General features: G+C 43.7%; 2 protein-coding genes and 1 long non-coding RNA gene across 7 annotated transcripts; 2 read left to right on the forward strand and 1 right to left on the reverse strand.

The window, feature by feature from the left end:
- Positions 1-8396: 8396 nt before the first annotated feature.
- Positions 8397-10472, forward strand: LOC119302159. 4 transcript variants are annotated; one of them, XR_005147382.1, is made up of 6 exons: positions 8405-8850; positions 8933-9033; positions 9647-9790; positions 9881-9938; positions 10031-10177; positions 10282-10472. It is a non-coding gene; the product is annotated as an uncharacterized LOC119302159 (long non-coding RNA). The 4 variants fall into 4 exon arrangements; XR_005147380.1 differs by having other exon boundaries at positions 8397-8850; positions 8933-9790; XR_005147379.1 differs by lacking the exon at positions 8405-8850 and having other exon boundaries at positions 8869-9790.
- An 835-nt stretch (positions 10473-11307) lies between these two features.
- Positions 11308-14863, forward strand: LOC119302160 (fasciclin-like arabinogalactan protein 2). Its single transcript, XM_037579187.1, has 2 exons — positions 11308-11812; positions 13698-14863. Exons 1-2 carry the CDS (start codon positions 11468-11470, stop codon positions 14604-14606), a joined length of 1254 nt encoding a protein of 417 aa, XP_037435084.1. The 5' UTR covers positions 11308-11467; the 3' UTR covers positions 14607-14863.
- Positions 14864-18798: 3935 nt separating this feature from the next.
- LOC119302162 lies at positions 18799-24081 on the reverse strand. Of its 2 annotated transcripts, XM_037579188.1 has the most exons (5): positions 23892-24081; positions 23354-23451; positions 19726-20613; positions 19467-19634; positions 18799-19372 (listed from the first exon to the last, which is right to left on the reverse strand). In XM_037579188.1, the coding sequence occupies exons 1-5, from the start codon at positions 23938-23940 to the stop codon at positions 19007-19009; spliced, it is 1569 nt and encodes a 522-aa protein (XP_037435085.1). In that variant the 5' UTR covers positions 23941-24081; the 3' UTR covers positions 18799-19006. The 2 variants fall into 2 exon arrangements, with proteins under 2 accessions (XP_037435085.1, XP_037435086.1); XM_037579189.1 differs by lacking the exons at positions 23354-23451; positions 23892-24081 and adding an exon at positions 21215-23325.
- Between the last annotated feature and the right edge of the window lie 296 nt (positions 24082-24377).

The raw sequence follows: 24377 nt of genomic DNA on the forward strand, positions 1-24377 counted from the left end.
TTGAACTACTTCAAAATCTTGTCAAGGTATGTACTCATTGAAAAACTTATCAAGCGTCTTGATCTATCTCTATAGATCTTGATGCTCAATATGTAAGCAGCTTCACCGAGGTCTTTCTTTGAAAAACTCATTTCAAATATTCCTTTATGCTTTGCAGAATAAATCTACATTATCTCCGATCAATAATATGTCATTCACATATACTTATCAGAAATGTTGTAGTGCTCCCACTCACTTTGTTGTAAATATAGGCTTCACCACAAGTCTGTATAAAACTATATGCTTTGATCAACTTATCAAAGCGTATATTCTAACTCTGAGATGCTTGCACCAGTCCATAGATGGATCGCTGGAGCTTGCATATTTTGTTAGTACCTTTAGGATCGACAAAACCTTCTGGTTGCATCATATACAACTCTTCTTTAATAAATCCTATTAAGGAATGCAGTTTTGTTTATCCATTTGCCAGATTTCATAAAATGCGGCAATAGCTAACATGATTCGGACAGACTTAAGCATAGATACGAGTGAGAAATTCTCATCGTGGTCAACACCTTGAACTTGTCAAAAACCTTTTTGCGACAATTCTAGCATTGTAGATAGTAACACTACTATCAGCGTCCGTCTTCCTCTTGAAGATCCATTTAATCTCAATGGCTCGCCGATATTTGGGCAAGTCAATCAAAGTCCATACTTTGTTCTTATACATGGATCTCATCTCAGATTTCATGGCCTCAAGCCATTTCGCGGAATCTGGGCTCATCATCGCTTCCTCATAGTTCATAGGTTCATCATGGTCAAGTAACATGACCTCCAGAACAGGATTACCGTACCACTCTGGTGCGGATCTCACTCTGGTTCACCTACGAGGTTCGGTAGTAACTTGATCTGAAGTTACATGATCATCATCATTAGCTTCCTCACTAATTGGTGTAGTAGTCACAGGAACAGATTTCTGTGATGAACTACTTTCCAATAAGGGAGCAGGTACAGTTACCTTATCAAGTTCTACTTTCCTCCCACTCACTTCTTTCGAGAGAAACTCCTTCTCTAGAAAGGATCCATTCTCAGCAATGAATATCTTGCCTTCGGATCTGTGATAGAAGGTGTACCCAACATTTTCTTTTGGGTATCCTATGAAGATTTACTTCTCCGATTTGGGTTCGAGCTTATCATGTTGAAACTTTTTCACATAAGCATCGCAGTCCCAAACTTTAAGAAACGACAGCTTAGGTTTCTCACCAAACCACAGTTCATACGGTGTCATCTCAACGGATTTAGATGGTGCCCTATTTAACGTGAATGTAGCTGTCTCTAATGCATAACCCCAAAACGATAGTGGTAATCGGTAAGAGACATCATATATTGCACCATATCTAATAAAGCATGGTTACGACGTTCGGACACACCATTACACTGTGGTGTTCCAGGTGGCGTGAGTAGTGAAACTATTTCACATTGTTTTAACTGAAGGCCAAACTCGTAACTCAAATATTTTACTTCTGCGATCATATCGTAGAAACTTTTATTTTTGTTACGATGATTCTCCACTTCACTCTGAAATTCTTTGAACTTTTCAAATATTTCAGACTTGTGTTTCATCAAGTAGATATACCCATATCTGCTCAAATCATCTGTGAAGGTCAGAAAATAACGATACCCGCCGCGAGCCTCAACATTCATCGGACTGCATACATTAGTATGTATTATTTCCAATAAGTCAGTTGCTTGCTCCATTGTTCCGGAGAATGGAGTCTTAGTCATCTTGCCCATGAGGCACGGTTCGCAAGCATCAACTGATTCATAATCAAGTGATTCCAAAAGCCCATCAGCATGGATTTTCTTCATGCGCTTTACACCAATACGACCTAAATGGCAGTGCCACAAATAAGTTGCACTATCATTATTAACTTTGCATCTTTTGGCTTCAATATTATGAGAATGTGTATCACCACAATCGAGATCCAACAAACCATTTTCATTGGGAGTATGACCATAGAAGGTTTTATTCATGTAAACAGAACAACAATTTATTCTCTTACTTAAATGAATAACCATATTGCAATAAACATGATCAAATCATATTCATGCTCAATGCAAACACCAAATAACACTTATTTAGGTTCAATACTAATCCCGAAAGTATAGGGAGTGTGCGATGATGATCATATCAATCTTGGAACCACTTCCAACACACATCATCACTTCACCCTTAACTAGTCTATGTTCATTCTCCAACTCCCGTTTCGAGTTACTACTCTTAGCAACTGAACCAGTATCAAATACTTAGGGGTTGGTATAAACACTAGTAAAGTACATGTTAATAATATGTATATCAAATATACCTATGTTCACTTTGCCATCCTTCTTATCCGCCAATTACTTGGGGTAGTTCCACTTCTAGTGACCAGTCCCTTTGCAGTAGAAGCACTTAGTCTCAGGCTTAGGTCCAGACTTGGGTTTCTTTACTTGAGCAGAAACTTGCTTGCCGTTCTTCTTGAAGTTCCCCTTCTTTCCTTTGCCCCTTTTCTTGAAACTAGTGGTCTTTTCAACCATCAACACTTGATGTTTTTCTTGATTTCTACCTTCGTTGATTTCAGTATCACGAAGAGCTTGGGAATTTTTTCCGTTATCCCTTGCATATTATAGTTCATCACGAAGTTCTAGTAACTTGGTGATGGTGACTAGAGAATTCTATCAATCACTATTTTATCTAGAAGATTAACTCCCACTTGATTCAAGTGATTGTAGTACTCAGACAATCTGAGCACATGCTCACTGCTTGAGCTATTCTCCTCCATCTTTTAGCTATAGAACTTGTTGGAGACTTCATATCTCTCAACTCGAGTATTTGCTTGAAATATTAACCTCAACTCCTGGAACATCTCATATGATCCATGACGTTCAAAACGTCTTTGAACTCCTGATTCTAAGTTGTTAAGCATGGTGCACTAAACTATCAAGTAGTCATCATATTGAGCTAGCAAAATGTTCATAACGTCTGCATCTGCTCCTGCAATAGGTCAGTCACCTAGCGGTGCATCAAGGACATAATTCTTCTGTGCAGCAATGAGGATAATCCTCAGATCACGGATCCAATCCACATCATTGCTACTAACATTTTTTTCAACTTAGTTTTCTCTAGGAACATATAAAAATTAAACGGGGAGCAACATCGCGAGCTACTGATCTACAACATAGATATGCTAATACTACCAGGACTAAGTTCATGATAAATTAAAGTTCAATTAATCATATTACTTAAGAACTCCCACTTAGATAGACATCCCTCTAATCATCTAAGTGATCACGTGATCCAAATCAACTAAACCATAACCGATCATCACGTGAAATGGAGTAGTTTTCAATGGTGAACATCACTATGTTGATCATATCTACTATATGATTCACGCTCGACCTTTCGGTCTCAGTGTTCCGAGGCCATATCTGCATATGCTAGGCTCGTCAAGTTTAACCTGAGTATTCTGCATGTGCAAAACTGGCTTGCACCCGTTGTAGATGGACTTAGAGCTTATCACACCCGATCATCACGTGGTGTCTGGGCACGACGAACTTTGGCAACGGTGCATACTCAGGGAGAACACTTTTATCTTGAAATTTAATGAGAGATCATCTTATAATGCTACCATCATAACTAAGCAAAGTAAGATGTATAAAAGATAAACATCTCATGCAATCAAAATATGTGACATGATATGGCCATCGTCATCTTGTGCCTTTGATCTCTATCTCCAAAGCATCGTCATGATCTCCATCGTCACCGGCATGACACCATGATCTCCATCATCTTGATCTATATCAATGTGTCGTCACATGGTCGTCTCGCCAACTATTGCTCTTGCAACTATTGCTATCGCATAGAGATAAAGTAAAGCAATTATTTGGCGCTTGCATCTTATGCAATAGAGAGACAACCATAAGGCTTTTGCCAGTTGCCGATAACTTCAACAAAACATGATCATCTCATACAACAACTTATATTTCATCATGTCTTGACCATATCACATCACAACATGCCCTGCAAAAACAACTTAGACGTCCTCTACTTTGTTGTTGCAAGTTCTACGTGGCTGCTACTGGGCTTAGCAAGAACCGTTCTTACCTACGCATCAAAACCACAATGATAGTTTGTCAAGTTGGTGCTGTTTTAACCTTCGCAAGGACCGGGCGTAGCCACACTCGGTTCAACTAAAGTTGGAGAAACTGACACCCGCCAGCCACCTGTGTGCAAAGCATGTCGGTAGAACCAGCCTCGCATAAGCGTACGCGTAATGTCGGTCCGGGCCGCTTCATCCAACAATACCGCCGAACCAAAGTGTGACATGCTGGTAAGAAGTATGACTTATATTGCCCACAACTCACTTGTGTTCTACTCGTGCATATTACATCAATGCATAAAACCTGGCTCGGATGCCACTGTTGGGGAACGTAGTAATTTCAAAAATTTCCTACGCACACGCAAGATTATGGTGATGCACAGCAACGAGAGGGGAGAGTGTTGTCCACGTACCCTCGTAGACCGAAAGCGGAAGCGTTAGCACAACGCGGTTGATATAGTCGTACGTCTTCACGATCCGACCGATCCAAGTACCGAACGCACGGCACCTCCGAGTTCAGCACACGTTCAGCTTGATGACGTCCCGCGAACACCGATCCAGCAGAGCTTCATGAGAGAGTTCCGTCAGCACAACGGCGTGATGACGGTGATATGTTGCTACCGACGCAGGGCTTCGCCTAAGCACCGCTAAGATATGACTGAGGTGGAATATGGTGGAGGGGGGCACCACACACGGCTGGGAGAGACCAACAGATCAACTTGTGTGTCTAGAGGTGCCCCCTGCCCCCGTATATAAAGGAGCAAGGGGGAGGTCGACCGACCCTCTATGGGCGTGCCAGGAGGAGGAGTCCTCCTCCTAGTAGGAGTAGGACTCCCCTTTCCTACTCCTACTAGGAGGAGGAAAGGAAGGAGGAGAAGGAGAAGGAAGGAGAGGGAGGAAAAGGAGGAAAGGGGGGCCGGCCCCCTAGTCCAATTCGGTTTGGGCTAGGGGGGCCGCGCGCCCTGCCTCCTCTCTTCCACCACTTGGCCCATGAGGCCCATTACTTCTTCCTCGTATTCCCGTAACTCCCCGGTACCCCCGAAAATACCCGAATCACTCGGAACCTTTCCGATGTCCAAATATAGTCGTCCAATATATCGATCTTTACGTTTCGACCATTTAGAGACTCCTCGTCATGTCCTCGATCTCATCCGGGACTCCGAACTACCTTCGATACATCAAATCACATAAACTCATAATACAATCGTCACCGAAACTTTAAGCGTGCGGACCCTACGGGTTCGAGAACTATGTAGACATGACCAAGATACGTCTCCGGCCAATAACCAATAGCGGAACCTGGATGCTCATATTGGCTCCCACATATTCTACGAAGATCTTTATCGGTCAAACCGCATAACGACATACGTTGTTCCCTTTGTCATTGGTATGTTACTTGCCCGAGATTCGATCGTTGGTATCTCAATACCTAGTTCAATCTCGTTACCGGCAAGTTTCTTTACTCGTTCCGTAATACATCATCCCGCAACTAACTCATTAGTTGCAATGCTTGCAAGGCTTTAAGTGATGTGCATTACCGAGAGGGCCCAGAGATACCTCTCCGACAACCGGAGTGACAAATCCTAATCTCGAAATACGGCAACCCAACAAATACCTTTGGAGACACCTGTAGAGCACCTTTATAATCACCCAGTTACGTTGTGACATTTGGTAACACACAAAGTGTTCCTCCGGTAAACGGGAGTTGCATAATCTCATAGTCATAGGAACATGTATAAGTCATGAAAAAAGCAATATCAACAAACTAAACGATCAAGTGTTATGCTAACGGAATGGGTCAAGTCAATCACATCATTCTCTAACAAATAAAATTGCAATGGCCTAATTAAAATGTCATGCTACCTATGATTAACTACAATGGCCTAATTAAAACTAGCATGCTCTACAAAAACATATAAATTGGCATGTCCGAAGTAATAAAGTGCCATGGAACATACAACGAAACTACCAGGGCCAAATTAATGAGAATGCGATGGAGTAAAAATAATAAAATATTGCCATGGCCTAAATTATAAAATGGCTATGCTACCTAAAATGAACTCAATGTTCTAATTAATAAAGGTGCCATGCTACCCACAAAATGAAATTGCCATGGCCTAATTTATAAAAATGTGATGCTACCTATAATAAAGGTACACCTACCATAGACTACTTAAATAGAAAATGCCATGATCTTAAAATTACCATGGCCAAAATTAATAAAAGTGCCATGGCACATACAATTAAACTACCATGGAAATAATAATAATAATAATAAATTGTCATGGGATTTTAATGAAAAATTACCATGATCTTTGATAATATAAATGTCTTTCTCTTAATAAAAAATTGTGATGCTCTTAATAATAAAAGTGTCGTGCTCTTAATAAAAATGCCATGCTATTTTTACAACAATGTGATGGCAATTAACAAAAATTGTCATGCCCTAATTTATAAAAAATGTGGCGCTATCTATAATAAAACTACCATGACCTAATTAAAACTACCATAGACTAATTAAATAGAAATACCATAATCTCATAATTACCATGGACAAAATAAAAAATTCCATGGTACATACAATGAAACTACCATGGGCCTAATTAACTATTTTGCCATGGAAAAATATAATAAAATTTGCCACGGCCTTTAATAAAAAATGCCATGATCTTTAATAATATAAATGCCATGCTCTTATTAAAACTATTGTCATGTTGTTAATAAATAAAAAGTGACATGCTCTTAATAAAAAATGCCATGTCGTTTTTACAATAAAATACCATGGCAGTTGACAAAAATGACACGGTTTTTAGTACTCTTCCCTCTTAATTGTGTCATGGACTATAATTAACAATTTCAAAACATGGCAAAACTTCTATAGCAAAACTACCTATAAAAAATATGGCACAAACAAATATAAAAAATTGCCTTGTTTTTAAGAAACAAAAAAAAAATCTGAATTTGAAAGGTGTTTCAGCAATCAAAAAGGATTGTGAAACAGGGTTTGTTAACTTGTTGCATCTTCCCAAGATATGACAAGAAAGCTTATCACCTATAAAAAACTAGTGAAAAAGCCAGTAGGTATCAAATTAACCGCGGTAGTTAGTTTATTTGATTCGAACAAAAACCGGACAAACTGGTGCAAAAGTTATGCGCGGACAGGAGCAGACATTTCCCTTGCTTAAATGTTGACAAAGTGCATCAGCAAAATACAAACGCAGAACTACATACAAAAGACATATAAAAACATGGTAGATCATAAACATTGCCATGACAATAAACATCAAAAATCTGCCAAAGGGCCATAGTAGTTTTCGTTGATTAGGACATGGAAAAATGTGTCTCAATTGTTAGATAAAGAGAAACAAGGCAATTATATTTTTTTGACCCATGGCAATTATCTCAAGAACAGTTCATGGGGGTCATGGCATCAACACCGCTACCATCGGACGGAAGCCGGGCGGCACCGACAACTCGATCTCCGGACACGTCCCCGTCGCTGTTGTCGAGTGAGGAAGCCGGCGGTGCCGCACGCCATGAACTGAGAAAGAGAATGGGGAACAAGCACGAATATAGCGCTCCAATGGGACCAGAGCAAACACCACATGGGCCATCGATCTCCGGAGGCCGGTGCACTTCCTAACCCGAATTGCCACTACGTTTTCATCTACTCGGCAAGTAGGTAGTGAATGGCATAAAGAGGGGAACCGGAGGCCACCGTGGCATCATCGTCAAGGAAATACTTGCTATGAAACCACAATTTCAAACTTGTTCTTTTCATTTTGAAAGTAGAAATACAAATCACGAGGCACATAGTCTTGCTAAACATGCTCTAGGTCTTGCCGTCAGAGGCCTTCTTTGGCTCCTACGACCTCCGGACCTACATTATTGCATCCTTATGAACACCAATCCTCGATCAATAAAGTTGGCATGTTTGAGTAAAAAAATCGGCTCATCCCGTTGCACCGCACCGCCGGTCGTCGGCGACGGCATGAGGCAATGCAGGAGGAGGAGTACGACTACAAACATGACACGCGACTCGAGATGCGCCACCATTTACTCCCACGCGATGCACAGAAAGAGAGCAGTGGCAGGGCGAGGACAACCGGTGCAATGTCTAGCCGCTCCGAGAGCCTCATCATAATCCATCCATCGACCCCCAGCAAGCCAGGTCACGGCCACGTGTTGGAGGCCCCTCTCGCCCTTCCTTTTTCTTTCTTCAGCCCCATACTGTCCCTTCCCAACCTCACACGCCTCCCAGATTCGCGAGCGCCGGGTGCGCCCAGCGCAGCAGTGCATATCTGGTGATACCGTGTGTGGCATGATCCCCTGATACGAGACCTTGTTGGCCGTTCGATCTGGAGTGAAGGCACAGGATGGGCAGGCTCAGTTCGCATTGCAATTTATGCAAAAGACACCCTGGGTTATTCCGTGATTCAGCTGAAGTGCACACCGCTCTGTTCTGTTTTCCTCTTCTTCAATACGAAATTTTCCCCACCGCCGCCGCCTAGGTCATATCCTACCGCCGCCGGCCACCACGGAGCATGCCCCATCCGCTGCTGGACGCCCCAATCAAGAGCAACCTAGAGGGCTATTGCGCGTGCGCCGAATAGTTTGCTCAGAGCCGACAGAAGCTGTTGGCATCCCCATGGGAGCGGAGACGAACCTCTCGTCGCCGCAGCTAAATCCGACCAAGTCGCGGGAGTCGGTGACCCTACTCAACGACGATCAGGTAAGAGGCAGCGCTTCCTTTTGTCTCAGTACCTGGTCGTTTTCTAGTGCCCGCTTTCCCGATTTTGATTCTTTGGTTTTAGAACTGGATGTCGGCGCTGCGGGAGAGGAAAATCAATTCTCTAATTGAACTGGATGTCGAAACTGGCCTTATTATCTGTTCAATTCAGATGGACATATACACGTAATCTTTCTTACAAAGTGTCATAGAATGTCTCCTACATACAGTAGTTGAAAACCTCTACAGCCTAGCATAAGTGAGCATTTAGAGTAATTGACTAAAATTCATGCCAAATGAGGCTCAATAATGCTTGACTAACAGAAAATCCCAGTAGAACTCTAGGTCAGGCTGGGACCTCCCAGTATTGAAAATCTATGTACTTGTTCTCACTTTGCAGCAGCTGGAATTAGGAAAGTTTCATGAATCAAAATTACTTTATCACAGTGTAATAAGCTGACTTGCTGGCCAAATAAACTGGCCTGCTAATCAAAATAGTGTCTTCTTTGACTATCCACAAATATTATGGGTAAAATAAGATGTAAGCATTGTTTAGTTCTCTAACAAGAGAACAATGACATGGAGGGCGAGTAACAGACCTTTCGTACTCGGCACTCTGAACTCAGTACATGTGTGATTGTCGACTGCTACTTTCTTGATTAACTACATAGCAAAAGTGTAACACTTGGTTGCACGTTCTTACCATTTCAAATGTGTATGCCGCTGCTGTATGTAGCGTCAGATGCTTGTTATAGACAATTGGCGGCATAGTTAAGCTTCACTTTTTTGCATGTTCCAGTAGTGTTACTAGGAATCAAAACAAATGTTTACCAATTTCATATGCACCAAAAAGTCATTAATGGAGCCGACGGAGAGCACTGGTCAGAGTGTAGGATCGACTACTCCAATTGCACTTGAAGATGACGCCAATAGCAGTTTCATGGTACATAATTTGGTGAATCAAATAATTGTGTCTTTTTTTACCATATCATTTATTTATTTATCCTTCCTATTTATTTTTCTTATTTGGAAGGATGCAAATCAGTCGGCTTCATGTGGTGGAGATAGTTAAAGTACACCAAGGAAAACAAGTAGCATACCGATCCGTGCAAGTATTGTTTGATTTTCAGTATAGAAGTGCCAAATTTAACTTACAAATGATAGTTCTAATGTAATTTTGCAGGGTTCAGTATACGTGGCTGAGTGTGACAAAAGCTTGAGCCGGCAATTGGCATGGTCGTTGATAAATGGGAGACTGGCGAGATGTTCTACACACGGTGAGATGTTCTACACATGATCAGGAGAATTAGATGGCGCAACAGACATGCAGGTTATTTGGCATCACAGAAGTGTTTATGGTTTCACATATTTAATGTTGTACGATCTTTTGAGAGGGTTTATTAGGTTGTTGTAATTCTTGATGTTATCATGTAGATGTGCATTTCTGCCAGCATAGGATGGCGTACAAGGAGAATATGAAGTCACCAAGTGATCTGTAGTGAAGCTGTTTGGTTTAATTATATAAATTAGTGAACTAAATAATACGCTTGTAAATATATGTATATTAAGGTCATGTTAATTCCTATATCAAGATGGCAGCATATGATGCACCTTTATTTGGTGAACTGCTTCTGATCCAGCGATCTTTTGATGCTATGAATGATTTTTGGCAATTTGCCATCCCTCACAATTTGCTAGCTTGTACTATTGTTTATTGAGATGTATTTTTTGTCAAGATTTCTGCTAAATATTTTGATCATCAAAAATTTCAGATGTGAATACAGGAATGGAAAATGGGTTCACGCTGATCACATGCCAATATAATCATTATGAAATAAAATTGATGGGAACCTGAAGGCGCAAGATATGAATGTTTCAACTTGTTGCTTGCTGTACTGATGAGAGCTTACTTTAAATGTACTGAATTTTAGCATGTACTACGCTTTATTTGTTCAGCTGGGCAACATTCACTTTTGTGTTGATTGATCACATGTAAAGTAACAGAACAAGGCCTAAATGATGTGCTTTAAGTTTGGTTAACTCAAGCGTCTTGTTTTGATTCAGATAAGATCAGCTGGTATAGTGTTCGTACCTTGTTGGTAGAAACTGACGATGTGGATGTAGGGAACACATGCATAGCTCTGTTGTTGTTTCACGAAGATGGGCTGTTTTCGAGGGGGGCACATGCAAATGTACCAAGGGGGCATGTGTAAATAATAACTGAGCTGATCCTGTCCCTTGTATGTAGATCCAAGGCACCACAGAGTCCCGTAGCAGGGTATCATGTGATGGCCCGTATCACTTGATATTTCCCCCCCAGGACAACCGCCACCCCGCGAGGGCATCCCCGTAATTACCCCGCAGCTCCAGGGGCACTCGCGCCACCGACTCCCGTCCCTGCCTGCCAGACCCCGCTGCCGCTACGCGCACACAGCTACTCCTACTACATAGCCCAGCCAGCACTGGGCCATCATTACACCATCACTCAGTGGTGCTCCGCTCTGCTCAGCTCAACGCCCTCCACCAGTCCGCCCCACTCCATCCCGAGCTGAGCTGAGCCGCCACCAGCACTAGCGGCCAAGCTCTAGACGCCGGCTGCCTCACCGACGAGGAGAGGATAATGGAGGCGCGGCGGCGGACGTTGCTGGTGGCGCTGGCGGTGCTGGCCCTGGCGGCGGCGGCGGCGGAGGGGTACAACATCACCAAGATCCTGGCCGAGTACCCGGAGTACTCGCAGTTCAACAAGCTGCTGACGCAGACGCGGCTGGCGCAGGACATCAACAAGCGCCGCACCATCACCGTGCTCGTCGTGGCCAACGGCGACATGGGCGGCCTCGCCGGCGGGGGCCGCACGCTGCAGACCATCCGCCACATGCTCCAGATTCACGTCCTCGTCGACTACTACGGCGGCAAGAAGCTCCACCAGCTCGCCCACGGCGTCACCGCATGCTCCACCATGTTCCAGGTACCGTACCGTACCAAGTTATTGCCACCGACCACCCTCCTCCTCGCTCGCCGCCGGCCAGCTGCTAGTCCCTGCTCTTACTAGAAGAGTCGCCGGTAGATAGCTGCTAGTCTCGGGTCCGAGACGGAGACGCTGACATGTGGGGACACGCTATCCTCCTGTCGGTGAGCATGAAATTAAGGGAGTAACTTTGTCGGCACCGTCCATTAGACAGTTTTTTAAGCTTTGAACCTCAGCTTAGAGTCACTGTATTAGCATCGTTGGACTCTGGACAGTTCTACCTTTTCAGGTTTTAAAGCTGCACTTAGCTCTAACTAACTGATTGCATCTCCTCCTAAAAAACATTTTCTATTGTACTACTGTAGAAAGAAAAGATAAACGTCTATTCTTGAAATAGCAGTATTCATCGTATGCTGTTTTATCCTCAACATAAACACATCTTGAATCCATTTCCGGGCCATTTTCCCAGCTGCTCCTTTGATGTTTGCAGAAAAGCCGTAGCGCCGCTTCATTATTGTTCTTCCTTCTTCGTGATGCAGTAGCAGTTGGTGGTGGATGGGGTTCCGGATAGAATCATAGAATAGCGAAAGCTCCCATCCATGGTGCTGGATGCCCTGCCCAAGCCACTAATCAAAGTTTAAAGCTAGAGATATGGTACTCTACCAAGCAAATAGGGGCCACCCAAATGTGGAATTAATGGCGTCTTTGTACCACTATCAACAAATGACAATGTCGCTTCGCTGAAAAATACGACCCACTAACTAATTTTGGTTCGATACTGACATGACACACGTCGCTTTCGAGGCTAGGCCGGGCCGGCAATGGTTTTATGCACTGATGTGGGTGCACATGCACATGCCCGGCCAGTCTCTAAATTATTGGCCTGCGTGATTATGAAGCTGTCGAGTGAGTGTAGTGTAGCGTAGTGCACAACGGTCGCCGTGAGTCGTCAAGTGGCCTTTCTTTCTGCCGATTTTATGGTCAATCATCGACCCATCGAATCCCTCGGCTAGCGGGTCATTTGAAAATGATGGGAATTGGAACTCCCCAGGCTGGATCTCGCCGTTTTTAAACTAGTTTAAGCCTTGGAGTGATAGATAAGATTGCCTCTTTGTTTAGATTCTTGTAGTATGGAGTGTGTTGCCAACTTGCTGTCGAGTCAACAACCCACTGGTTAGTTGCTTCAATTTGTCTTTCTGATTGAGGCCAAAACAGTGTACTCCACGTTTGTAATAATTTCGGGATTACTGCACATTTGCCATGAAGATGGCCTACTAATTGGAGCAGTACTAGTGTACACATTTGTCACGGAATTCACTAACTCCAAAAGTAATTGGTTGCTATTAAGAGCAAGTACAATAGAGCTGAGTCAGCTGGCTATAAGAAATAAACTAGCATATTTTTGCTTAGTTGGAGGAAAGAGAAGAAGAGAGAGAAGGGAAGCGGGCTCTTGGTGAAGAGCCAGCTCTAGCACGTGCTCCTAGACACTTTGTGAGAGTGAAAGGTGGGCCATATAATAAAAAAGTAGTACACTCTTCTAATCAACTATTGTACATATTGGCTATAAGATGGGCTATAGATGACATGGCAATGGCTTATAGCCAGCAGTTGGCTATACTGTTAACCATGCTCTAAGCGCCGAATTGAATGGGTCACCCTCAACGTGGACAATCCTTTCCTACTGGCTACTGTTTCTCTGTCTGAAAACATGGGCATGAAGTAGGTGAGCTTAATAATTTGGTTCGTGCAGCATCAGCTAGGAGTATCTACTGTACATGAATTCCCATCAATTCAGCTGCAAATGCTTAATTATGATCTTGTTAGTACGAAACCTTTCTACTAGTTCGCCGCGATTAACTGAGATGGGTTAATGGTCGTGGTGCAGGAGTCCGGCGCGGCCCCCGGCATGTCCGGGTACGTGAACATCACGCAGCACCGGGGCGGCAAAGTGACGTTCACGGCGGAGGACGCGGAGGACAGCGCGCCCTCCTCCGCCTTCGTCAAGTCCGTCAAGGAGATCCCCTACGACCTGGCGGTGCTCCAGATCAGCAAGGTGCTGGCCTCACCGGAGGCCGAGGCGCCCGTGGCGGCGCCGGCGCCCGTCAACATCACCGAGCTGCTCTCCAAGAAGTACTGCAAGAGCTTCGCCGGCCTGCTGGCCGCCGACGCCGACGCCTACAGCACCATCAACGCCACCAAGGACAACGGGCTCACCCTCTTCTGCCCCGTCGACTCCGCCGTCGCCTCCTTCATGCCCAAGTACAAGAACCTGACGGCCAAGGGCCGGACGGCCATCCTGCTCTACCACGCCGTGCCGGACTACTACTCGCTGCAGCTGCTCACCTCCAACAGCGGCAAGGTCAGCACGCTCGCCACCTCCAACGTCGCCAAGAAGGACTACAGCTTCGACGTCGAGAAGGACGGCGAGACCGCCGAGCTGGACACCAAGGTGAACTCGGCCTCGGTTACCTACACCATCAAGGACGACGACCCGCTCGCCGTCTACGCCATCTCCAAGTTCCTGCAGCCCAAGGAGCTGTACAAGATCGCCAAGGACATCGCCCCCGCGCCGGCGCCCGAGGCCCCCAAGAAGAAGAAGACCACCAAGAAGAAGCCCTCCGCGGCCGCCTCGCCCTCGGACGACGACGACGACGATGACTCCGCCGCGGACTCGCCCGACGACTCCTCATCCGACGACGCCACCGCTGACAAGGACGGCGCCGCGCCGTCCGCGGTGGCCGGGTGGGTGACGGCCGCCGTGGCCGTGGCCTCGGCGCTGGCATTGGCAGCTTAATAAGGTGTGTGAACTAGTGTGTTTTTGTGCTGAGTTCTCCCAAGATTCGTGGCCCTTGTTATTTAGCGCGAAAAATAAGAAGGGCCATTTCATTCATATTTATTACCGCATGTCCTGAAGAAAAAGAAGGGAAAAGACAGGAATTTCCTTGGTTTTTGTTGTGATGATCATTTTGTAATGATAGTGGTCAATGGTACTGGAATGTGTGTTTGTGTTTATAATACTACATATGACAGACATCCTGGAGCTTAGAGTGACGTACAATTTTCTAGTTCTACCACTCTACTTTTGCCTTTTAAGCTGTTCGAATGCCGAACTTTCCCTAGCGACTCGTCAACTTTCATGGAGAAGTGGAGCTTCCCATGTGATCGATTGATTTAACTTTGCTTGTTCAGCTTGTAATAAAGGGCACGATGTTGTACCCCTTTGCTTCTACAAGGGCATCCTTAGGGTTTCTGGCGCCTCACGCTGGCACCACGGCCGGTCTACCTCATCTCTTATGGTTTAGGGCCATGCCACGGAGACGTGGGCGGGCTTCGGTTTTTAGGTGATTTTTTGAGTTTTATTAGGGTTTGTGTGACAGTGGCTCTGAAGATGAAATAAGGCTTTTCTCGTCTATTTTAGTGGTGCTTCTAACGTCATCAGAGGGTCTGCGAAAGTTTGTCTTCGGCTAATCTTATGGGTTCGGCTAATCTTATGGGAATCGGTCAGCGTTTGTCTTCCGTGGATCCGATCTTCATTTGTCTTTATCTGTGTGTCTACAGGTTGGACCCATTTGATCTACGTGTCTCTTCGTCAGCGTCAACGACGGTTGTTGTTCTGATGCATTGATCATATATGGTCTTAGCATGACGACTTTCCTATTATCTACTATAATAAAGTTTGTGCGACTCCGTGAGGGAGGAGGGACAATGATAGCGGCACGTCTTCGACTTGCTCCAATTCTTGTAGTCATCGCTAGGTAGTCTACAGACATTGGAGAATGCCTCCTCTTTCTAGCGACGACTACAAGTGTTGGAGCTCTTTGGAAATTAGCGCGAGGTCTACCTCCTTTTGCTTGACCTCCACTTTCTTGGCTCTTGACCGGTCATTGGCATCATTGAACTCGAGCTTCTTCTTTTGTATTTCAAAGAAGTTCTTCATTGCCTCCTCTTTCCACGCTTCCTTTCTTCTCTCTCTTTCCTCTTCTACTTGACACCTCCTTTTGAGTTATGAACCCTTTTAATATTTCTTGCAAGACGGGTGTTGAATCATCATGCTTTGAATTTAACTTGAAGTTGGTCTTCCCCCTCGGTCTCCTCTCACTTGGGTCGATGACCGATGACCACCCCACCTTTTTTGGGACGCATATTGGTCTTACCGCTTTCCACAATCTTTCTTTGTCATCCAACAATGAGTTAAGATAAATGGCCTGCCCCATGTTCGGCCTTGAAGGTAAAAAGCTTTGATGTGTTCGTTTTTTTGATAGCTTACCACATATTCCATGTGGTAAGATATCCAAAGCTTGAAACATCTACATATATAGATGAAACCAACAAGGTACATTCATATGTATGGAAGGATGATATATACTCATATGAACAAGGAAACAAAAAATATACCAAGTCCTTGATGCCAATGCCACTCACGGGATGGGCAACGACATGACCATAGGAGCCACAAAATTTGTTGCACTCCGCTTGGGTAAAGCTCCACCTCTTCTGAAGCGAGGCACTCTCAAATTTGTAGGGCTCAAACTTCCTATGTTCATGGAAGAATTGCTGGCCCTTGTTCGAAAATGTTCCACCTTTTTTGCCTGGTGTCAATTTTGGGGTCCTGTCCAATTTTCATCCAAGGCTCGCGCAACGCAACTTGTCCTCATCCTCCGTGTATGCTCCGGTCCTCATGCTTTAATTTGACGCCTCTTTTATGAATTATGGCCGGGCTATTTGAGCTAGCTCATTCTCAAACAATGGTTCTTCCTCGATGCTGACACTCTATTGGCATTCGGTCTCTTGGCCACCATCCCCTTGGACACCCTCATTGATCATGTCGCAATGACATCATCTTAGTACCTCGGGTCGTCCGGCGTCAGGGCCGGCATTCCATCAAATAGGTCGCGGGCATCGGGAAAGTTGGCCGGGAAGACCACCCATGAGTGCTTCCTTTGCATCGAAGTGGACTCGCCGGCCACATGTGCGACATTGAGATCAAGGGGAGGCACCATGGGGATGATCGACACGAAATCAAAGATTTTTTACAAGGGGTCTCGAGGTAAGGTGGAGAAGCAGGACGTTGCTTGGTCATGTCCAGGAAGGTACCCATATGTCGGCAGTGATGTTGACATGGAGGGCGACTCCGAAAGCCTGGGCGGTCGGGCTGCCGCCGAGCCCGTGCTGGTCGCCACAATGGCGGATGCGAGAAAGGTTAGCTTGTGGACAATCCCTAGCATAAAGAAGGAGGTTTGCTCAGCCTTAGCGACGATGACCTCAGTGTCCGCAACGGTGGCCCGTGCCTGAGCGGTGACGACAATATCTTCTTTTGTCTTGACCCTCTGCTTCGCCGTCTCGGCCACTCTCTGCTCCGAGGTGAGCTCTTTCTTCCGCTTCACGGCGGCCACGACACGGGAAGACACGGCGAGGACTTCGGTAGGGGTGGGTGCGTCGGCCACGACTAAGGTGGGCATGGGGTTTGGAAGAGGAAAGGGCGGACGTGAGATTTGGGAGAGTGGAGATGGTGTGTCATGGGTCTACGATATGACAGGCAATGTTGCCAGTCAGTGTGTTAGCATCGGGTTAGTGAAGAATTGTAGGGCGTGACTTACTTAAGGGGAAAGAGCGGGTTTTCCATTGGGTTTTCTGGGTCTTTTTGTTTCTTTGTTTTCCCTTGTTTTCCATCGGGTTTTCTTCGTTCCTTTCTCCATTTCACCATTTTTTCCCTTTCTTTCTTTCTTTTTCTTCGGTTTTCTTTATTACTTTTCACGATTCTCATTTCATTTTTTTTCTTTCCCTTTTCTTTGTTTTGCTTCGGTTTGCTTTGTTTCTTTCTCGATTTTCAATGTTTTTTCTTTCTTTTATCTTCATTTTTCTTTGATTTTGTTTTATTTCTTTCTCATTTTCATCTGCTTTTCTTCTTGTTTTCCCTCATTTTTTATTTTTTTTCTATACATGTTTTGGTATATATATATAATACATTTTAACATTTTTACATAAAAGTTTAAATTTTCTTGAATGAATTGTCAACATTTTTTAAATATGTTTCAAATGCTTGTTAATATTTTTTGAATACATTGTCAGCATTTTTTATACATTTTTAGCATTCTTTTAAAATGCTTTATTAAAAAAATTCAAATAAAAGATTAAAGTTGTTTAATACATGGTCAACATTTTTATATACACATTTAACATTTTCCAAATGCTTAATTGACATTTTTATGTACAATGTAAAAAACATCATCATTTTCTAGTACATGGTCAACATTTTTTGTACACATTTAACAGTTTTCAAATGCTTAATTAACATTTTTTAAATACTTTTTCAACACTTTTTCAAATACTTGTATACATTTTTCATATATGTTATAATTTTTTCCCTATGCACATTTAACATTTTTCAAATGATTGGCAACATTTTTCAAATGTTTTTTGTAGAGTGTTTTTTTAATATATATTTAAAATATTTTAAAGTATAAAAAAATCTGAAAATAAAGCAAAAACGAAAATAGGAAACATAAAAAGAAAAAAAAAAGAGAAAATGAGGCTGTGGCCACCTATGCGCGTGGGCTGACCCATCTCGTGGCTAACCCAGCCCAAATTTGAATTATGAAATGGGTATGGACAGCAAAATGGACATTAGTCCGTTTGCGCACTACGCTAGGCCGTGGTTTTTGTCCGCACGTACAGAACACGGATGCAGTCGGATGAAATGCGTTGGCCTGTTGGAGTTGCCCTAAGTTTGCCTATGCATGAACACTACAGAAATCAAATTAAACCACTAAAACCCCCGCATGATTAAGTATCTCCATAACCACTGGAATTATGTTCAGAGCGAAACATTTATTTATTTGACTGAGGTTTCATTAAGTGTTTGGCCTGCTGCATATTCTCATTCCTCCCCAAACTCAGGGTACATGCTTGATCTGTGTGCGTGCGTATGTTTTTTCAATCAACAGCGGATTTTAAAACGAAACCAAACCAGACACAAGTTCCATGTTCAACATCCATAACAACAAACCAGCGCAAGGGGCAAAACTACCATATCTCAGCTGTACAACTAGTCTCAACACAACCTTATATACTATAATAACAAAAAGCCTAAAACCAAGGACACAACTAGTCTCAACACAACCTTATACAAGGGACATGTTGTCACTCATCGCTGCATTCTTCATCAGGAACGCCCCAACTTAGCTCCCTTGCAAGTCAAAGGGCAGGGCATCGGCTGCAAGGCTCCACGACATTCAACTTAGCCGTGGAGGGAACTTTTCCCTCGACGTAAGTCTGGATAGCCGCAAGCGCTTTAGGGGCTTCCATAAAAGTTTCTTTACCCACAAAGCATCTGTCAATCTCGGAACAAGTCGGCCCACCATCAGTTATGTCCAGTGTGAGGCACTCGAACGAGGGTGTGCTGTCAAGAATATGACATGTGAGCTTAACCAATAACTTTGTGGAGCGGAATTTAGTGATCTTCACATGCCTAAGATTGGCATAGCATTGTCCTGGAATCCGCCCCAATTGTGAGGGGGGGTCTTCAAAAATTGAGTCATGCTCCCGGCGTCTCATTGGTACCTGCAGATGAAAAACCAACACCCGTGAATTTATTATTGCTCTAAACAATACAGCAGTCACTAAGAAATATCTCAGCAAGCCAATAGTTACTTACATCTAGGTTAAAAGTCTCCAAGCAAGGAGATGCGTCGAGACAAGAAACCAGCAAGAAAAGATCATAGTCCGCATACCGAGGTGCCGAGGCAAACTTCCATCCAAATACAGAAATATTCAAATACTTGAGGTGGAGGAATTTGCTTGCTAGCGTTGGTGTACTGACCATCTGCATAAATAAAAATATCTAACATCAATCCCTTTGCTATATAATGAGATACGCATATGTCCATAGACACCTCAAGCTCTAGAGTATGTACCTCGTAATACGAATGCATAGTAAGAGTTTCAAGATTCGGCATACTGGATGTGAGCACGACGAGAGCATAATGAAGAACGCAGGAATGTGATATGAAGATTTCCTTCATCTGCAGTGATTCTCCAAGAAATAGCTGTACTTGTTGATCAACATCGTCATCATGAAAAACATCATCATCATGGAAAAAGTGAAAACTGGAGATATTTGGAGCCTCGCTTTCAATCACTTGCAGCATGGAACAACCGGACACCATCACGTAGCTGAGGCGCTGCAGCAGGGAAGGTATCTTTATAGAAAATATCTCACTGCAATCATTGAGTTCCAATCGCTCCAAAGCCAGAGAATTGGAAAGAAGGAACCCCAACTCATCACTCTCAATATTCACACAAGACAGACATAGACTCGTCAGGCTTCCCGTGCAACCGATTCCTACCGTGGGGCGGAAGGCGCAACCTAAAAGGTCTAGCTCACGAATGGTGTTTTCACTGCCATTAGATAAAAGTGAGCATGGAAACTCGTAGATTGCTTCGTTTGATAAATGGTCGATATTTGAAAGTATGAGGCTGAGTTCTTCTATGCCTGGTTTAACAGCAATCTGGAGCCAACTATCAAGACAATTTCTGGTGTTGGCATTGTAAATACCATACAATTTAAGCCTGAGTGTCTTCACACCAGTGCCTAAGTGGTTTCTCAGAATATGGTCAACTCTACTGTTGTAATCTCTTGTTGTTATTCTCCGCCTACGTGCATTTTTCTTGTAGCCCATTGTTTTCTTACTGAAGGTGAGGTTGGGCCGGCACCTCCAGAAACGTTTAAAGGAGTGAGACACGCTCGCAGCACGCGCAGCATCTTTCAGTGGCAAAAAGGAGCATATATGACGCCAGATATCCTGCATGCACAAGTGCACAAATTCAAATTTTGAATTGCAGAGGCAAAAAGTATTATTAAGTACTCTATCCGTTCCAAAATACTTTTTTCTAGAACTGTGCTAAGTCACACTTCATTAAGTTTGATCATGTATATAGAAAAATATATTAATATCTTACTACATCGAATACATATAATATTAGCTTGGTGTTGTAGATGTTGGTATATTTTTCAGTAAAACCTGGTCAAACTTAAAAATGTTTGACTTGGAACAAGGAAAAACCTCAAGTATTTTGAAACAGAGGAAGTACAAGGTAATAAGACCAAAACCTTTGTGCAGTGTCAGACACAGCATCAGGCATGGTGTGCATACGTGTCCAGGTCGTGGTTAAACATTTTCACGTAAGAAGAACAGTTGTAGCTTCAGACAAGGCTGGGACAGGGTAGGAGCATGTCATCTGGCATGCATGGCCTTGTGCAGTGGAACACGCAAACTAAGAGCATAAGCCTTTGGAAACTAAACGTTCACAGGCAAAAAAACAGCCATCGCAGGCGCAACGCCCCTTCTGATGAAAACCAGGTTTTTCAGCACCTAAACATCCACATCTTATAGGCGAGCATACCTTAGTCCAGTTGACCAAACACTTCCCTCCTTTAGCATCCTCAATTCCTCATCACCGCACCAAAGAAAGCTTCTACGGATTTTGTCAATCTTTTTGATATGCCACTTGGAAGGTGTGAAAATGGTGAAGTAATAAGCACCGAGTTAACCAGACTACCAGAGTGAGGCGACCCATTTTGTCCAGGAGCTTTCCCTTCCAGGGCTTTAGCCTGTCAGCAATCTTATCTACTAGGGCTCTAATTCAACTCGCCTACGCAATCTGGTAGGTAGGGGGAGGACCAAATACTTGCAAGGCAGGGAGCCCACCCGTCCTCCAAAAGCAGATAAGATGTCACTGGTATCAAGGTTCTCACATCTTATGGGATAATAAGCAACACACTTGCCGAGATTCACTTTCAGCCCAGACAGAGCCCCATAGAAATTTAGAAGACCTGAGACCATCAACAGGATTTATAAACAGCGCTGCATCATCAGCATAAAAACTGGTCCTCCTCTTAGCAGCTCTTTGCATGACCAGGGAAAAGAAGGCCATTTTCCATAGCAGAGTGAAAAAAAAAGATCTTTTGAAGAGGTTCCAGAGCAAGAATAAAAAGCATTGGGGTTAAGGGATCCCCTGTCTCAGACCTTTCCTGTGCATAAAAAGCCTTCTTGGATCACCATTTAGCAGTACTCGAGAATAGGAGGTGGCAAGAACTAGGGAAATCAAGTCCTTCAATTTGGAGCTAAAACCAAAAGCATTGAGAACTCCGATAGGATAATCCCAACGGACCAAGTCTAAAGCCACGGCAAAGTCGAGCTTTGCGAAAGCAAAGGTTTCTTCTTGGTGTGACTTCTTTCAGAACACTCTTGACGAAAAGAAAATTGTCATGAATGGATCTTCTAACGAACGCACTCCGCCCCGCCGAAACTAAAGAATGCAACTCTGGGGCGAGCCGAGAGGCGAGCAATTTACCAAAAATATTCATGATACTGCGCATTAGGCTTACCGGCCTAAAATCCAGGGCAGAGGAGGCATCGTCTTTCTTCGGGGTGATAATGAGAAAAAAGGAACAGGAAAAAAATGCACGTCACAAGTCTGTCATAGATCTGCATCAGACACTAGTGCATGACCCAAGACTCTTGTCCTCTCATTCCTCCAGTTACCTTCCTCTACATCTTGCGTGCATCGGAGAAGAGGGTGGTTTGGGAGAAGAAGGCGGAGATACAAGAAAAGATAAAATCTGCTTGGCCCGGCCTTTTGCCATCTCTGAAGCTGCTCCATATATTGTTTTAGCAAGTGGCAGCCAATGATCTACAGACGAAGCCTTTGAGGAGTCATGGGGACATTGTAGAGAAAACTACAGGAAGTGGAGGAAATGTGCAATTCATATGCAAGTACAACACATGGTTAAAGCACACTTGCATAAGACATCCGAGGTTTGGCATCTTCAAAGCGAAGTTGCAGATGCTGGAGAAGACTAAGATTGTAGAACTAGTTGCTGCATTGCAGCGAAGTTTAGATACTTATCCTAGATTGAAGTTTATTACAATAACTCATGTTGAGCATTGTCTTCTAGCTCATCCTAGTATATTGAACATTACCCAGCTTTTTTGATCCAGAACTATGATAAATTGGTAATATCAGAGTATAGGACGAGTTTCTTGTTTCAGTTAGCACAAATATATATCAAATATATATTATATGTAGTACACACATTACATCAATTATATTATATTTAGTAGCTGGTGGAATCACTGGGTAGCTTAATGGTAAAACACATGGCCGTGCTACCAAGCAACCCAGGTTCAAACCACTTTCCTTGGATGTGCTAGTAGCCCTAGGCAGCTAGGCTAAGGACAAGCTGCAATGGCTTCAAAGGTGTTTTCACCGTAGTAATCAGGGTAAATGAGACACAAGATGTTGCTGGTTCCAGGAAAAATAGTTTTACAAAGTATGCACATAATAAAGATATAAAGGAATCAGATACTAGAAACAAAGTTGTGTGCTGGAGAATTAAAAGTGCAACCATTGTAAGTTGGAACAGAATCACAGCTACCAAGGATTGCAGCCGATTGCAGTTCACTCATACATTCAGGTAGCATAGTGATATATAAATCTAATATCGTTATAGTATTCCGTTATCAGCGTTTCTTGACATACCTCCGGAAGGCTTGAGCCTGAATATGTTAATCTTTTGCCAGTTTGAGAAACATCCACTTGCGAGCGCTTTAGTTTAGCAACTGAACCAACTGATACATCTGCAGCAGGTCATCGTTATGGTAAGTAGACAACGGCAAACGAAGGAACACAGCAAGCACATCAACACACATATATATTGATCTAATATAAGTATGACCCGTTGTGCAGCTTTGTGCAAGAACACCAATGACATTGTAAGAAAGAAAAACTAGTTCCAATTTTATAAGAAGGAAAAGCTTTCTTGTAAAATTTCCAATAGAACAAGACAGCGACACACACAATACAGTGAGATCTGAGATGGATATGCTTGGGCAAACTGTCTTTGCACGCCTTCCTACCAAGTCAATATTTTTTGTATGAACAACTGGAACATAAAGGGGGCTAATTTGTTGCATAAGGCGGTGGAGTAATACTTAGTAGCCTGAATTTGAGACCTACAGTATGTGCCAGACAGGGCATATGAAGATAAAACAACAGAGACGAAGAAGCAGTGGCTTACGGCGGCCTTGGATTTGCCGGCGACGAGGATCCTGCTCCGGCGACATCATAAGACGGCGGAGTGATAGCAGCCGGTGGGTCGACACGGAAAATCCCCTCTTTTTCCGCCCTGCCTCTTCTGACTCTTGAGCCCTCTATTTTTTGGGTTTATTTGCACCCAGTTCGTTCGGGATTTTTTCTTGGGAAAAGGAATCCGCGTGTGACCCCGGGCCTCTCCTCCTGTCCCCTGACTGGGCAGGCAAAGCGAAACCCTGAGAAACTCTCTCGCATGGGCCTACCAGGAGATGTTTTTTTCTTTTTAAGTTGCCCTTCAGGAAAAAAACATATTTCATCATGTTTTTTTAACACATTAAACATCGGGTAGCGCTACGCGTCGGCCGGCGGATAATGAAAAAATATCCGCCGCCTCGCTGACCATTGGATGGACACGTCAAATAGCCGTCCGATGCGCCCACGTGAGCAACCGCCACTTTTGCAACAAGGGTGA

This window comes from Triticum dicoccoides, chromosome 5A, assembly GCF_002162155.2.
Source record: "Triticum dicoccoides isolate Atlit2015 ecotype Zavitan chromosome 5A, WEW_v2.0, whole genome shotgun sequence".
Classification (NCBI taxonomy): Eukaryota; Viridiplantae; Streptophyta; class Magnoliopsida; order Poales; family Poaceae; genus Triticum; species Triticum dicoccoides.

Excerpts from the sequence above, each read along its gene's own strand:
- LOC119302160 (XM_037579187.1), top strand. The coding sequence starts at position 11,468 with ATGGAGGCGCGGCGGCGGACGTTGCTGGTGGCGCTGGCGGTGCTGGCC. Across the intron at positions 11,813-13,697 it reads CATGCTCCACCATGTTCCAG|GAGTCCGGCGCGGCCCCCGG; the intron begins GTACCGTACCGT and ends GTCGTGGTGCAG.
- LOC119302162 (XM_037579188.1), bottom strand. The coding sequence starts at position 23,940 with ATGATGTCGCCGGAGCAGGATCCTCGTCGCCGGCAAATCCAAGGCCGC. Across the intron at positions 23,452-23,891 it reads CCGGCAAATCCAAGGCCGCC|ATGTATCAGTTGGTTCAGTT; the intron begins GTAAGCCACTGC and ends GACCTGCTGCAG. Across the intron at positions 19,635-19,725 it reads CTATGCATTCGTATTACGAG|ATGGTCAGTACACCAACGCT; the intron begins GTACATACTCTA and ends TTATTTATGCAG.